We start from the raw sequence: 17,120 nt of genomic DNA on the forward strand, positions 1-17,120 counted from the left end.
CTGGTCCATCTCTGAGATCAGCAAAGTTGATGTCATTGAGAAATGCAGCAAGAAGAACCTGTACCCAAAGGAAAATGTGTCCCCAACTGACAAAGCAGTTGTTGTTGTTGTTGCTGTTTACACAGATATTATTCTTTTCAGTTGCATGGTACCTTACCTGTTAGAATCTTTAGATGCCAACTCTTGCTGTCCCTCGACATCTCTGGTTAAGACCTGAGTGCAGCTTGGTTGTATAAATTAAAGCAAAGCTAAAACATAATGATGATGATGGTGGTGATGATGGTGGTGGTGGTGGTGGTGGTGGCGGTGGTGGCGGTGGCAGTGGTGACGGGGTGGTGGTGGCGGTGGTGGTGGTGGTGCAGATGACAAATAATGATGATGATGATGATAAAAATGCAGCAAAGTAACCTTAAAGAAAAGGAAAAATTAATTAAAAGCATTAATATTATGCAAGATAAAGAAACCGAGATAAGCGAATTAGACCAAACCTAGACATACAAATACTTAGTAATCAATGAACTAGACATACTAAAACAACAACAACAACAACACACACACGCAAATCAAAGAAAAGATTAGGAAGGAATATTATAGATGCATTAGATTAAAGCAAAAATTAGCTAAATGCAAAACAAAGGAAAAAATAAGGCAATAGGTAGCAATGCTTTAGCTATTCTAATAATAAGTTACTGTTATAGAATTCTCTGTTGGATACTAAAGGAGCTAGCAAGACTAGATTGAAAAACAAGAAAGATAATTACTGCGTTTAGAATACACCACCTAAAATCTGATGTAGAAAGATTACATTTACTGTGGAAACATGATGGTAGGGGTCTTATGAAAGTAGTGCAACTAGAAAACTATTATAAAATATCCACTGTAAGACAACAAAATTATCTTGTAATGAATCAGGATAATGAAGAGAAATAGCTATGAAACTCAAACAAAACAGAAATAAATTGCTTTCTGTTTTCATTAGAAGACAACAAATACAAAAACAGAGGCTGAAATGAGAGGTTGTTACGAAGAAAAATGAGAAACAACAGAAGTTGTGTAAAGGCTAAGCCAAACTTTTGGAGCATGAGACGTTTTGGCACTGCTGATTTGGAGCTGCTTGTTTGGCATTGCTGATTCAATGCTGACTTATTTGATATCAGATGCTTAACTGTTTCTTTGATATAGTGTCACGCAAATGGCACCCATGCCAGTGGCACATAAAAGCTTCCATTACACTCTCAGAGTAGCTGACATTAGGAAGGGCATCCAGCCGTAGAAAGCCATGCCAAATCAGACTGGATCCTGGCACAGCCTTCCAGTGTGCCAGCCTGGTCAAACAGCCCAACCCATGCCAGCATGGACAATGGACATTAAATGACGATGATGATGATGATGATGATAAAGAAAACATTACTAGTTTCAATGATGAATCTTATCAAATATCAGTAAAAATTTATAAAAATTTGTAATAAAAACAGGTTATCTTCTGTCTGGGGATCAAAGTTTTTGACCCCCAGACAGAATATAAACCATTTTTACTTCAAATTTTTATAAATTTTTACTGATATTTTATAAGATGAGATTCATCATTGAAACCAGTAATAATTTCTTTATAAAACTGTTAAATCATTTTATTAGATTCCTTCTTAAATTGAAATGTTTTATCAGATCCAGTCTGATTTGGCATGGTTTGTTTCTGTGCTATTTCCACCTCCATCTTTTATATATAAAAGTTTGATTTGTATAGATCTCTAATCTTTTTCAACTATATATATATATATATATATATATATATATATATATATATATATATATATATATATATATATATCTGTGTGTGTTTGTATTCATATCGTTATATATATATATATATACAGGGTTATTCAAAAAGAATGAACAAATTTCATTACACAATATTTTAATAAGGAAAAGCAATAGAAAACTCCAGTTAAGTCACAGGTATTCACTCACAATCAACTTTTATTTCTTGTCTTCCAAGTGTTTAATGTGGCCACAACTGGTAGCACAGGCAACATCAATACGATAAGAGAACTCCTCCCAGACATGTATCAGCATATCAAAAGCAAGGTCATTATGGAACTAAAGAATAAATTTGCTTTGGCTTGAGACGATTCCAGAAGGGAAATGGAAAAACTTGGATAAAGCGTTCCACCAGATAGCCAAAGAAGTACTCAGTGGATCATAATATGCTGATATGCACCAGGGAGGAATTCTCTTATCGCATTGATGCTGCCCGCGCTGCAGGTGGTGGCTACATCGAACACTTGTAAGACAGGAAATAAAAGCTGATTGTAAGTAAATACTTGTGACTTAGCTGGAGTTTTCTATTGCTTTCCTGATCAAAATATTGCATAATGAAATCAGTTCATTCTTTTTGAATAACTCTGTATATATATATATATATATATATATATATATATATATATATATATATGTATGTATGTATATATATATGTGTGTATATTATACACAGCTCCGTCATTTTAACATTCACTTTTCCATGCTTACATGGGTTGGATGGAATTCATTGAGGCCTTTTTCTAGTTGAGTAGACTGGAGCAATGTTAAATGAAGTGTTTTGCTGAAGAACACAACACTTCACCCGATATATGAGTTGAAACCACAACCGTATGATCATGAATCCAACACCCTAACCACTAAGCCATGTGCCTCCACATATTATAAGGGTGAGTCGTAGTAAATGGGAAGATGAAGATGAAGAAGACAGTAGTGATGGTGCACCAAAGCAAAATTTCAAGGTAGGTGAAGCATAAGGGTGGACACTGTAAGTGGGTGAGGTGCTGGAAGGACAGGTGGGTTGTTTCAAAAGACTGTGGTGGTGGTGGTGGTGGTGAGAATAATAGATGCTCCAAGAAGGTAGCAGAGATAGATGTATTGTATAATGTGTAGGGGTGGAAGTGCAGTTGAAGGGAAATACCAGTATAGAGACCAGGTAAGGTGAGTGAGCAATGTGTGTGTGTGTGAGTGTGTGCGTGCGTATACACACGCACAAACACAAATATATTAAAGCCATAAAGTTAAAGTCTGGTCTTATAGTGACCAATGGTTTCGCATCCACGAAACCATCGGTCACTTTATAACCAGACTTTAACTTTATTGTTTTAATTCTTTACTGCTCTATACTTTAGTGTGTGCTTCTTATTCGGATATATGATACACTGTCAATATTTATATATATACATATATATATATATATATACAGAGAGATCCATTTACATCAATGAGGTGAAGAGAATTCGTTGTTTTGTTAGCTCTCAGCGCTTAGTTCAAATAGTCAAATAGTCACACACACGCAAAAGTAGCAATATAGGCGATATGATGGCTCTGATAGTTAGTGGGAGGTAAGAGCATTAACTCTTCCGAAAAGTAGAATAAGCTTTATTGAATACAACGCGAAACCTGCGGTTGAGAAGTTGTAGCCAACCTGAACGGAATAAAATATTGCAGGTGCTGTTTGTGTAGTCTTCACCGGATATTTGCAGGAGGAGGAGGAGGCTGAATGAATGGTAAAGATAGAAAATGTAGGGGTGCGGTAAACAGAGTAGCATCACTGTAAATAATAGGAGGCATCCTTTGGCGAATACCCATGGAATAAGTTATCTGAATATCTCGGAACTGTGAACAATAGAAACCATATTTTGTCTGATACACGCACATATAAGGAATTGGAGCGCATGATCGTGTTCTCCGATGAAATTAGGCTCTGCCCGGAAACGTTAGACTTTCGTTCTCACGGTTTATCAAAATACCTTTTATTTTCTTTGTCTTTCTTTTTAATTCTCTCTTTCCCTCTCTCTCTCTCACACTACAAACACTCTCTTTATCTCTCTCGATATTCTACATATCAATTAGGATTATCAAGCCGTATATTATTATTATTATATATTGTTTTTATGTGTGTATTATAAGTATTGTTTTATATACATTGTATATTTCAATGAGTGTGTATATTCGCGTGTGTAATGATGTGTGTATACTACATCAGATGAAAGACAGAACAAAAGAACAACAAGAGGATGAGGAAGGATGAGGGTTGACGTCACGTTTCGTGAGTGCTGTAACTCATGGCATTGGCATTTTATTGTGAAGCAAATAACAACACAAGTATGCTTGTCTCTTGTGGTGTCAGCCACACTCGACTTTTATCTAAATCTCTCCAGGCGACACTATGTAGCTATTCCCCCTCGCTCTGCTTCTACCGCCACCTCCGTTCGCCACACTGACTTGCACTCGAACGCACACCTCTCTTTTTCATAGATATATTGACAAATAGTTAAAGAGATAGAGAGAAGTGCAGATATATACATGTTATGTCTGTATAAACACACACGCAATGAAATGATGTGTTTTCTCCGATGTTTATGGATGTTCTCATCCGTTAATTTACCTATGTACGGCTCTAACCATAGATATAAATGCGTTTAATTGCGCAGCTTTTTGACAATGTCAACATGGTTTAAAGGTAAAAGTACAGTTACACTCTCTGCCAAAGACTTTGGAGGTGTAAAAAACGACAGGTTTGGGGGTGGTAGTTAGTGCAGCTTTTGTTTATCACGATGGCCTGTCTGTGAACTCCTGTTTTAAAAAGCCGGTTGGTCCGCTGTCACTTCACTTCACTTAGTGACAGCCGGCCCAATCGGTTTGTTCTCTCTAATTCAATAATGTTTTAACTACGAACATATTTGAAATAGTTAAATAAGGTAGTTGAATTAATGGATTGACTAGCCTGGCTTTTCACCACTTTATAGTCACAGCTAATTCATCCTGTCATTATTGTTCTCATTCCTCCCTTTGTTAATTTAGCCTTGTAGATCGACACTTACATTCATATACATCCACTTACACCTATTTACGTTTCTATATATTTATGATGATGCCATCGAGGATGGCTGTAAGCCTAACGAAGAGGGGCATCGCTACATTTAGCGTTGGCATTATATTCGGTTTCGCTTTCACGTACATGTTAGCCTATTCGTCGCAATGGAATACCCGTTTCTTCTCGCCCAAAGAGACACGCATATATTACAGTAACTACATACCCGACAGCCCCCACGGACACGGTGGTGTCGAACATTTAGGGGGCCCGGACAAGTCCTTTAAATGGGCAGACTCGGAGCACCACAGTCATCAAGGTTAGTAACTACATTCGCTATATATATATATATTATAAATTTATTCTGGATGAATTCATTGCCGATATTTCCAACGTAAAGTGATTGATATTATAAGCATCAACTTTTCTGTTTCAAATAGGTGCTTACACATACACACACACACACACATATATATATATATATATATATATATATATATATATATATATATATATATATATATGCTTCTGTTACGTTTATCGGATATATATATCATTCCCAGTGCATTTTAACCACTTTTTCTTGCATGAATTATGCTTTCTCTACTTTTCCATACCTCACTAATTCTGGAAAAACAAACTTACAACAGCATGGAAGGAGTAAAGTGAATGCTATTATCTTGTGGAAATAAATACACTTGTACCCTCCCTCTGTGTAGACAAAACAACCCCCTCCAATGTGACACGATTTTTTTTCAACCTATATTTTTCAACTTGCTGGAATTTTCAAACCGAACTTTGCACTAAGTGCAAATCTATAAAACCTCACTAAATTACCATTATCTTCTGGCGATACTAGAACAGCAAAAACAAATACACACACACACACACACATACATATATATATATATATATATATATATATATATATATATATATATATATATATATATATATATATATGTGTGTGTGTGTGTGTGTGTGTGTGTGTGTGTGTATGTGTGTGTGTGTGTGTGTATGTATGTATGTGTGTCTCTTATAATAATAGGAATTGTCAAGGGAGGTGGGTTAGTTCGCCAAACACTAGTTCACACCCCTCCGTATTATGCATGGAGTTAGGAATAACATTTGTTAATTAGTGTCTTAATATTTGGTTTCGAGAATTCGCGTGAACGTAAGACTCCATGTGTGTCTGAAAGTGTTTATATTTTGTTTTACTTTTGTGATTGTGATTTGTTGTGTGTGTGTGTGTGTGTGTGTGATTTGTTGTTTAGGTTAGCACTGATCTGAGACATTCAAGCCGTGACCGTTCCTTATTTGTTTCGTATGTTAGAGAACCTTGAATCGCGTCCAACGCGCTCTTTTTCTAAAACGATAAGCTGTGGTTTTAAGATGTGACTATTATTTCCAGCAAGTCGAGTGACCACGTATTGGGGCTGTTTTATGTTATGTTTATCGGGTACCAGAGGACCATATTTTCTGAATATAAGCTAGGAACAAGAAACAATATACCGATATTGCTGCATTTATATCCGATAAAGATAATGCCCCCGTCTAGTTAATGAGGGTGCCTGTACATGGTTGCGCGACTTCTCTAGAAAAACCAATCAAATCTCCCTGAAATCACGCCTTTTAAGAAACGAAAACATTGGATAATATTGATCTGAGTCTACTCTACTGTACCTAGGAAAAAAATAAATAAAACTCATAGATAGAAGGCTTTAAATGAGGATTGAAAAAGAATAAAAATTTGGGGAGCGAACACGTTGCTATATTTAAAACCTTTTCATTGTGATATTTCTGTTAAAATACACTGCTCTTGGTTTATTTCATTTTAAGAACTGTCAATTTTAATCTGGTGTTTGGAAGAAAATTAACATAAAAGTTTGATCATTTTAAAACAAGAAGTTTGTTATAAAATCAAGGGCGGTCTTAAGCGGGTTGGTATCAAAAGGGTTAAAAAAGATAGTTTCCAACTATTTTAACTTGCCGAACACACCGAAGAAACAATTTTTATGCCTGCAAAATCGTGAATAGGATAGGATTGCTAAAAAAATTTCATTAATATCAAGTCCTTTAAGATTCAGATTTCTTTGTCAAATGTATTGCTTATTTATTCATGTTATTTTAAATTAACCATGCATTATCTTGTAGCTTCGAGATTTAAATGGTGTATTTATATATTTTTAGAATGACATTGTAGGTTATGTGTGAGAGGTTGGTTCTGGTCAGTTTTAGCATAAAACTGGTAGAATATTTGGGCCTCATATAGCCGGATTAAATGCTGAAGGGCTGGAGTGAAAGGGTCTTCGTATTTGTCAGTTTGAGAAACTCTAGACTAGCTGTTCTTTAACTTGATTTATTAGAAAAAACAGCCAAATGTCACTCAAATGACTCCTTAAATTTAAAACAAGAGGCAAAGGACACATCACGTAATAGTCTTTGATTCGTCACGGGTGGATCTGCTTAGATCATAAGCTCTGCTATACCAGGACCTATTTGAGGTTAAGCATGAAACAAAGTATTTGTAATATAATCTGATATATTCAATCTATTTTACAATCTCTATTACAAAATGTGTTGCGCCATATAAAATAATCTTTGTATTTATAAAAAAAAAAAAACAACTAGACAACAATGTGTTTGCTTATTATTTATGTGTGAATCTATGTGTGTCTCGGTGAAATCTACAAGTTTTTTTTTCATTCACACTGTTTATTTTCTATTGTTCCTTTCTGTGGAAGAGCGGAGGCTTGAAACGTAAAAGACGTTCTCATTTTCCTGAGTGTTAAATTAATACACTTGCTTGTCCCTACACCTGACTTCGTCTTTTGTTTTTCTATAAATTTTAACTAATACATCTATGTATATATATGTGTGTGTATATATATATATATATATATATATATATATATATATATAGTCGCAGGAGTGGCTTGCTTACTAACCACATGGTTCTAGGTTCAGTCCTACTGCGTGGCACCTTGGACACGTGTCTTCTACTACAGCCCCAGGCCGATCAAAGCCTTGTGAGTGGATTTCGTAGACGGAAACTGAAAGGAACCCGTAGTGTGTGTGTGTTTGTTTGTTCCCCCCCCCCCAACACCATCGCTTGACGACCGATATTAGTGTGTTTACGTCCCCATAAGAATATGGACTGAAACAAATAAAAGCATATATATATATGTGATTGTGAGCCTGACGTTCTAGCCACTGAGCCACTCAGTGGTTAAAGTGTTGGGTGCACAATCATGAGGTTAGTGAATTCAATTCTTGGACCAGGCTGTGTGTTGTGTTCTTGAGCAAGACACTTTATTTCATGTTGCTCCAGTTCACTCAGCTACGTCACTGGTGCCAAGCTGTATCGGTCTTTGCCTTTCCCTTGGATAACATTGATGGTGTGCAGAGGGTGACTGCTGGTCTTCCACAAACAACCTTGCTACAGAGGGGAACTTTCTAGGTGCAATCCCATGGTCATTCATGACCAAAGAGCGGGGTCTTTATCCTTTACCATTTATAAAGCCATATATTATCCTGGTGGTTACTGTGTTTCCTCTTAATTCAGTTTCAGCTGCCAGTTAACCACAATAACTGTTAAATAAAATTGTGAATATGAAAAGTATCTGTTATCATTAATACTATAATGCACCTGTGAGATCTTGGGTTCAATTCCCAGACTGGTTGTTACATTGTGTTCTTGAGCAAAGCACTTCATTTCACATTGCTCTATGATCATTTCGACATTTGACATGTGACACCCATTGCACCTGTACAGGTAATGTCGATCTGATGGAGGGAGTGAGCTTATGTCTACACAAACAATTGATCCCTATAAACAAATCATCTGAGTGGTTGTTCGGTAACAAATTGTCAGACCCTCAAACGTTGTCTAACGACAGGAGAATACATCCTATATATATATATATATATATATATATATATATATATATATATATATGTATTTGTGGTGCATTGCCAGCTGTTCATACAAATCCTCCATATATTATCATCATCATAATCTTTTTAACTTCCACTTTGCGTTGGTCAGTCAGAAATCATTGAGGCAGATATTTTATGGCTAGATGCTCTTTTTGTTATCGACCTTCATTTCTGAGCAAGATTATATTTTCCCATGGCTAGACATATATATATTTTCCCAAGGCTATATATATATATATATATATATATATATATATATATATATGTGTGTATAGGTGCAGGCATGGCTGTGTCGTAAGAAGCTTGCTTCCAGTTTACCCTGATTCATTTGTTTTGTTGGATTTGTGTGAGTTAGATGTGTTTTATTGCCTGCGCGATATTTTTTCTCTTGTGTGATGGAGGGGCATCGATTGAGGAGTTGTGAAAGTTTAAGTTGTTCTGTGTCAAACGTGGAAAGCTGCCCTCCCTATGAGTTGTCTGAGGAAGAAATGGCAGAGTGCCTGAAGAAAATAGACAAGGCTATGGAAGAAAGAAGTTATGCTGCAGCAATGGAAGAGAAGTGCAAAGACATAAAGTTGGAGGTTGTAAGCAAGTTTAAGGGAATGCTTGAGAAGGAGGGGAACAAAGTGAAGGTGTTCCCCACCAAAGAAGTAGTGGAAAGAATGGTAATTTATAGAATGTACTCAGTGACAGCCAGAAAAATTGAGAATATGTCGACGGTACAAAGAGAAAAGGCGTTGAGACAGTCTGGCCAGGGATTTCGTACCTTGCCAGAGGAAAGAAATTTGGAATGATAGAGGTGCAGTTTGAAAATGTAGCTATTGCCAGGCTGCACTTGGCAACACCACTGAAAACAAATGAAGTAGTTCTTCTACCAGTATATCAGCATGGCAACTTGGGCAAGTGTCTTCTACTATGGCCTCAGGCTGACCAAAGCCTTGTAAATGGATTTGGTAGACGGAAACTGAAAGAAGTCCGTCGTATATATATATATATATATATATATTTGTGTATCTGTGTTTGAACTTCTGTCATTATTTGACAACCGATGCTGGTGTGTTTATGTTGTAACTTAGCTGTTTGGCAAAAGAGACCTATAGAATGAGTATTAGGCTTACAAAGAATAAGTCCTGGGGTCGATTTCTTCGACTAACATCCTTTAAGGCAGTGCTCCTCTGTGGAAGCATTTGCTGGTGAAGTTTCACAAAACCAGTGTGGCTCTCCAGGATCTGCAAATGGCCAACATTGGTGTAAATACAATCAGTTGCGAAAATATGCACAAACTATTCCTGATTGAATATTTTCCCATTAATTGTTCTGGACTGAAAAAGACCTTTGGAACAAGAAGTAAAATCCAGATTACCTGGTATACAAGTGTACAGAACCATGGTTTAGCTAGCGTGTGTGTGTGCGTGTTGCCTGAGGAAGTCCTTGAGTTTGCACCATCCACCAGGGCCCTCAAGCCAATGCAGGCTTAAAGAGCAGATCTAAAAGTGCTGCCACCGTAAAAGCTACATCCAGGGTGGACAGTCCCTGTCACCCCACCCTAGCTGTGCTACTGGTGCAGAGAGAAGAAGAGTGAGAAAAACAAATCAACGACTCATTCCCTGTCTCTAATCATCTGTCACACTATTTTCAGTAAGTACATTTTCTATTCTGCTCCATATTCATGTTGTACCTGGACTTCACATCTCTTTCTGCTCTCTTTCTTTCTCTCTCTCACTTTTCAGGTGGCCAAGCCATGTATTCAACTCTTCAGCAAGACACTTGCTGCTCTCCCTCTGTCATAGTTTTCCTCCAGTCTATAACCTGCTCAGTTGAGGGCTCTTATCTTGTGGGTGCTTGGCAACCTCACTGGTGCTGGTATCATGTAAAAACAATCCAGTACATTGTGTTGATTGGTTGGCATTAGGAAGAGCGTAACAGAAACCCGTGCCAAAGCAGACGTAGAACTTGGTGGAATCCTCTGGTTTGTCTGTTGTTGTTGAACTGTCCAACCCATGCCAGCATGGAAAAAGGGGCGTTAAATGATGATGGTGATGAATAATTCTGTTTGTTTTTTATGCTGATAAAGAGACATATTTTATGTAAACTCCTTTGTTTTTACAATAGAGACTATTGAAGAAAATTTGAGCAGGAGAGTAACACTCTGTGTTGCATATAAAATTATATTTTTATCTAATTTAGAAGTTTCAGGGTTAAAACATTTAATGGGGGCAGTAGAAACTTTGATTAAATAGTTTCCAAATGATGTTTATATTAATTTATCTTACAGGTGAACTAAGGCAGTGCCATACTTGTCAAGCAGAATTATCCAATAAAAGAATAAATTTATCACAAACATGTCTCTAATATGAAATCATCTTCTTAGACAAAATTCATCAAGTTTTCTCCAAATCTGGAAGAGCTGTGTTATGAGTATACTTATCTGATCTTTTATCTTATACTTGTTTTAGTTTTTGGACTGTGGCCATGCTGGAGTACTGCATTGAAGAGTTTAATCAAACAAATTCATCTCAGCACTCAGTTTTAAACCTGGTAGTTATTCTATTGGTCTCTCTTTTGATGATCTACTAATTTATGAGGATGTAAACAAACCAACACTGGTTGTCAAGTGGTGGTGGTGGTGGTGGTGGGGCACAAGCACACACGTGATGGGATTCTTTCAGTTTCCATCTACCAAATCCACTCAAAGCGTTGATTGGCTTAGGGCTGTAGTAGAAGATACTCATGGTCCTGTGCAGTGGGATTGAACCCAGACCCATATGGTTGGGAAGCAAACTTTTTATCGCATGGCCACAGTAAATATTTTTCAGGTGAAATGTCATTTTCATGACTAAAGAATGAAAATATGAATTGACAGCAAAGTTGTCTTGAAAAGAGCAGGTCTATACTTAGCATCAGGTGTTGAGAATGTGATAAGCTTTATAACAAAACACTTGAAGAGGCCACTTAGAACAAGTTTAAATGTATTATTTGATTATGTAAAAGCATGTTTTTGTGTTTGTGAGACCGTCTAGTGGAACCTATAAAATAGGGGGCTAAGGACCTCACAGGTTTATTGCATTGTGTCCTTCAATTAACCTGTTCAAAATGCTCCCATTCGTTTTTAGTACAATGCTAAACCCTACCAACAACACTTCCACAAACCTTTCGACACATTTCCACGTTAATTGCAGAAAATTTATCAGAAATTGCTTGTTTTAATTCATTAATTGTTTTTGGTTTGAGGGAGCAAACACGATCTTTCAATACAGCCACAAGAAAAAGTCAGGTGGTTTTAGGCCTGATGATTGTGATGACCACTGAAATTGCTTCACGTTGTCCTACCCACCTCAAAATTAAGATTTAACCATTCCCAAACTCAAGACCATGTGGTTGCAAAGCAACCTATTTAAGCATACAGTCATGACTGCCATTGACACCCCTAGGGGATTAAAAGAATGAACTAGCCGAACACTTATAAAGAGTAGTAGTTGGAGAGAATGTTTTGGTAGTCTCATAAAACACATCATGTGAACACATTGATTAAGCCTCTGTTGCATAAATTATATATCCAACATCTAACAAGGATATAAAAATATGTATGAATATATTATATTGCCACTATCTATAAGACTATATTTAAGATGGTTGAATGTGATATAGCAAAATTTAACTGCTGTATCTGAAAGGTTGAATACTCATACTGCAGCCTTTCCTGATTGGCTTTGCTGTTGTGTGTTCCCAGACAGTATGGTCAGAAGTGTTCCACATGTGAAAATCCTGTTGTTTGTAAATCAGGGACTACGTGGTTACAAAATGGCATTTAATATGATAGGATGTGATTTGGAGAGTTTTGCTTGCTATTTTCAGTATGTTGACTGACCATGTATTAGCTTCCAAGTGAACAGAAACTGTCTATCAGAAACAGCTTTCCTCTCTCTCTCTCCCTTACATTTTGTATTTCATATCCTCAGAGAAAGTGATTGTCTGTAGGAATGGTGTAACTTTACTTATTTATGAAGGGAGCGTGACAGAATGAGAGTTTTTTCAACACCCCCCCACATATGCATACACATATATCCTCCATCATATTACAAAATATCCTCCATCTTACTTACATGGAATGAAAGCTTCTTATGATAATATTTGTGTATGTTGTGTTCTTAAGCAAGACACTTTATTTCATGTTGCTTCAGTTCACTCAGCTGTAGAAATGAGTTGCGACGTCATTGGTGCCAAGCTGTATCAGCCTTTGCCTTTTCCTTGGATAACATCTGTGGTGTGAAGAGGGGAGACTGGTGTACATGGGCAACTGCTGGTCTTTCATAAATAACCTTGCCCAGACTTGTGCCTCGGAGGGTAACTTTCTAGGTGCAATCCCATGGTCATTCATAACTGAATGGGGCCTTTATTCCTTTCTATATAATTCATACTAATCGAATTGTTTCTGTAACATACTCCATTGAATTGTTCTTATCCCTATCTTTTCTCTCAGCACTTCTGTACCTCATCATTCACACATGCTAACACTGCACATCCAGCATGCTTACTCTCTACCTTTACTCAGGCCATATTTCCATATATTTATAGAATTGTCTTATGGAAGGAACAAAAAAGCTTGAAATGTTGCTTTATCTGGGAATAGATTCATGTTCAGGAAGTTATTATTTAAACTAGATGTATCAGTTAGCGCTTTTATAAAGCTTTGTCTTGATTTCATCAGACAGTCTATCCTTCATCATCTACCTTATACTCAAAGAGAGAATCCACTTGATGTCAGAAGAGGTAATAAATGCCTCCCCCCCCCCCATGTTATTCTTATTCTGGCTGCTAAGCTTTCATAGCCCCCTTCTCCACTGTTGATTAAGTTGCCTTGGCAACAGATGCAATCAGCAACTTCTATAGAGCCTTTGGAGTGTTAGAAAGAACACACATTATTGGTGCTTCAATTGCTAGCTACTCTTTGGCATCTGGTACTGTAAAACTAATTTGTGTATACTAGGTTTATATTCAGTTGGGTAACTATTAGTAATTTGGTTTTCTTTAATTAGCAGACTCAGATAATGCTTAAGAGGTTGTTATATAGTATTCTCATTGTTAATATATCTGTGCGTATATATTCGGCACACCCATTTGTGTTTATTTATATAAATGTTGCAGATCTCATGTGCCCATTATGTTTACTGGTATTTATATAAATATGGTATATGTGTGTGTGTGTTTAGATAAATGCGGTATAAGTAAATGTATATATCGGGCGTAGTTGTGTGGTAAGAAGCTCACTTCCCAATCACATGGTTCTGGGTTCAGTCCCAATGCGTGGCACCTTAGGCATGTTTCTTCTACTATAGCCACAAGCCGACCAAAGCCATGTGAGCGGATTTGGTAGAGGGAGACTGAAAGAAGCTCGTCGTATATATATAAATATATGTATGTATATGTCTGTGTTTGCCTGACCTCAGTCAAACTGTCCAACCCATGCCAACATGGAAAACGGATGTCAAATGATGATGATGTATGTATGTGCATCTCTGTTTATCTCCCACCACTGCTTGACAACTGATGGTGGTGTGTTTATGTTTCTGTACACTGTACACTGTATATCTCTGTAACTTAGTGGTTCATCCAAAGAGACCAATAAAATAAGTATTAGTCTTGAAAAAAATAAGTCCTGGGGTTGATTTGTTCAAGTAAAACTCTCCAAGGTGGTGCCCCAGCATGGCCGCACTAAAGTGTCAAACAAGTGAAAGATAAAAGATGTGTGTGTATGTGTTTATGAATGGATGAATATGTATTTTTTACTTGTTTCAGTCATTTGACTGCGGCCATGCTGGAGCACCGCCTTTAGTCGAAGAAATCAACTGCAGGACTTATTCTTCGTAAGCCTAGTGCTTACTCTATCAGTCTCTTTTGTCAAACTGCTAACATCAGCGGGGGGGGGGGGCAAACAGAGACACACAACAAACATAAACATGTACATACATACATTTATACATACATATATTACGGGCTTCTTTCAGTGTCCATCTACCAAAACACTTGCCCAAGGTGCCACACAGTGAGATTGAACTCAGAAGCAAGCCTCTTACAATGGTGCACCAGCATGGCCTCAGCTTCTGGCTGAAACCCATAAAAGTTAAAAGATATATTGATCAATTAGAATAAATAAGATTAAACTTTGGATGGCCTGTATTGATCTCAAATGGAATGCTGTGGACCATACATCTGTTCAACCAAGATGTATATGGCCAAGTTGAATTGCTCAACAAAATGCTTGCAGTATAGTTATAGTTATAGCTGTTATATCTGAGTTCAAATCCTAGTGAAGACGAATTTGCTTTCATCTTTCCAGCACGGACAAACTGAAATATCAGTGAAGTCATGACGCAAATTTAATATTCTTAAACACCATCTGACATATGAATGGAAGCATAAAGTTAAGGCAAATGGTTACATATTGCACAAGCAAACACTACTTGTGTAACATAATCATGTGTCTTGTGGCATGTTCTAGAAATTCAGATGTAATTTAATATAATTGCGTAATTAGAAGAATTCATGAAAAACTAGTCAATTCGGTAAAAGTAGTTATGAAGAGAGAAGAATATATATATACATATATATGTATGTGTGTATGTATATCTATATGTATGTATATGTGTATATGTATGTATGTATATGTGTGTATGTATATATATGTATGTATATGTGTGTATGTATATATATATGTATGTATGTGTGTATATATATATGTGTGTGTGTGTGTATGTGTATGCATATATATGTATGTATATGTGTGTATGTATAAATATATATACACACATACACATATAGGCACACATATATACATATACAGTTGTGTGTATATATATATATATACACACACACACACACACACACACACACACACACACACACACACACACACACATATATATAATTATGTGTATTTCTTCTATCTTAATGAATAAAAATTCTTCTGATAGAATAAATGGGTTAATAGAAACCAATGTAGCAAAGAACACAAAATAACTGGTTTAGTTCCTGTTTTTAAGGCAGGAACTCCTTGAAATTTTGGGTATTTGAGTATATTTAAGAATTTAAGGATTGGAGAAAACGCATGTTATAATTGCATACTTTATTCCTACATATGTTTCAAAGGATTACAACCTGTGTGATCCATAGGGATCTTTGATATTAAAATTGTAACCTTCTCATCAGGGAAAGCATGGGAATCATCTTAAACGTATAAGACATTATATGAGAAGGTTACAATTTTAATATCAAAGATCCCTATGGATCACACAAGTTATATATATATATATATATATATATATATATATATATATGTATACATATGTATATATTATACACAAACTTTCATACAAATAGTTACTCATACACACACACACATACATGTACTTCCGTACCCATAAACAATCATCTATAGTTCATGTAATACGTGATGAGATTTTAATAATACCATCCCTTCTTATATATATATATATATATATATATATATATATATATATATGTACTTTTTATTCTCCTATTTGTTTCAGTCATTTGACTGGGGCCATACTGGAGCACTGCCTTTAGTCATACAAATTGACCCCAGGACTTATTCTTTGTAAGCTTAGTACTTACTCTATCGGTCTCTTTTGCCGAACCACTAAGTTACGGGGACGTAAACACACCAACATTGATTGTCAAGTGATGGTGAGAGGACAAACACAGACACACAAATATATACATGCATACATATATATATATATATATATATATATATATGACAGGTTTCTTTCAGTTTCTGTCTACCAAATCCACTCACAAGGCTTTGGTCAGCCTGAGGTTATAGTAGAAGACACTCGCCCAAGGTGCCACGCATTGGGGCTGAATCCGAAACCATGTGGTTGGGAAGCACACAGCCACTCCATATATAGATACATATACATACACACAAACATTCATACACACACACATATACATTCATATATATATATAATACATATATGTACATATATATACACATAAACATATTCATACAGACATATTTGGGTGTGTATATATGTGTATACACACACACACATACACACGTGTGTATTTGAATATGTGTGTATGTGTATATATATTTTTCTTTCCCAAATTTGTGTAAATGTGTATAGAAAAATATATCAGTTGAATAAGGTTACAACATGGTCTGGTTTTTAGTTATTGTATTTAAAAAACAATTTTTTTACAATGTTCAAGTGTGTTACACATTAAAAAAATATTTTGTAATGTCCATAAACTTCAATTAGCTCTTTCATATGTTTGTATTAATCCTCAAATTTCAAAATGTACC

At 36.1% G+C, this 17,120-nt stretch overlaps 1 protein-coding gene across 1 annotated transcript in view; it reads left to right on the forward strand.

The window, feature by feature from the left end:
• The first annotated feature begins 3,499 nt into the window (after nt 1-3,499).
• The window catches only part of LOC106880639 (glycoprotein-N-acetylgalactosamine 3-beta-galactosyltransferase 1), a 32,979-nt gene continuing 19,358 nt past the window's right edge, over nt 3,500-17,120 (forward strand). The window contains exon 1 of the mRNA XM_014930678.3: nt 3,500-5,171. Coding sequence (XP_014786164.1) covers nt 4,907-5,171 — 265 coding nt within the window. The 5' untranslated portion in view covers nt 3,500-4,906. The remainder of the gene's footprint in view (nt 5,172-17,120) is intronic.

Source organism: Octopus bimaculoides, chromosome 9, assembly GCF_046866305.1.
Source record: "Octopus bimaculoides isolate indiv1 chromosome 9, ASM4686630v1, whole genome shotgun sequence".
Taxonomy (NCBI): Eukaryota; Metazoa; Mollusca; class Cephalopoda; order Octopoda; family Octopodidae; genus Octopus; species Octopus bimaculoides.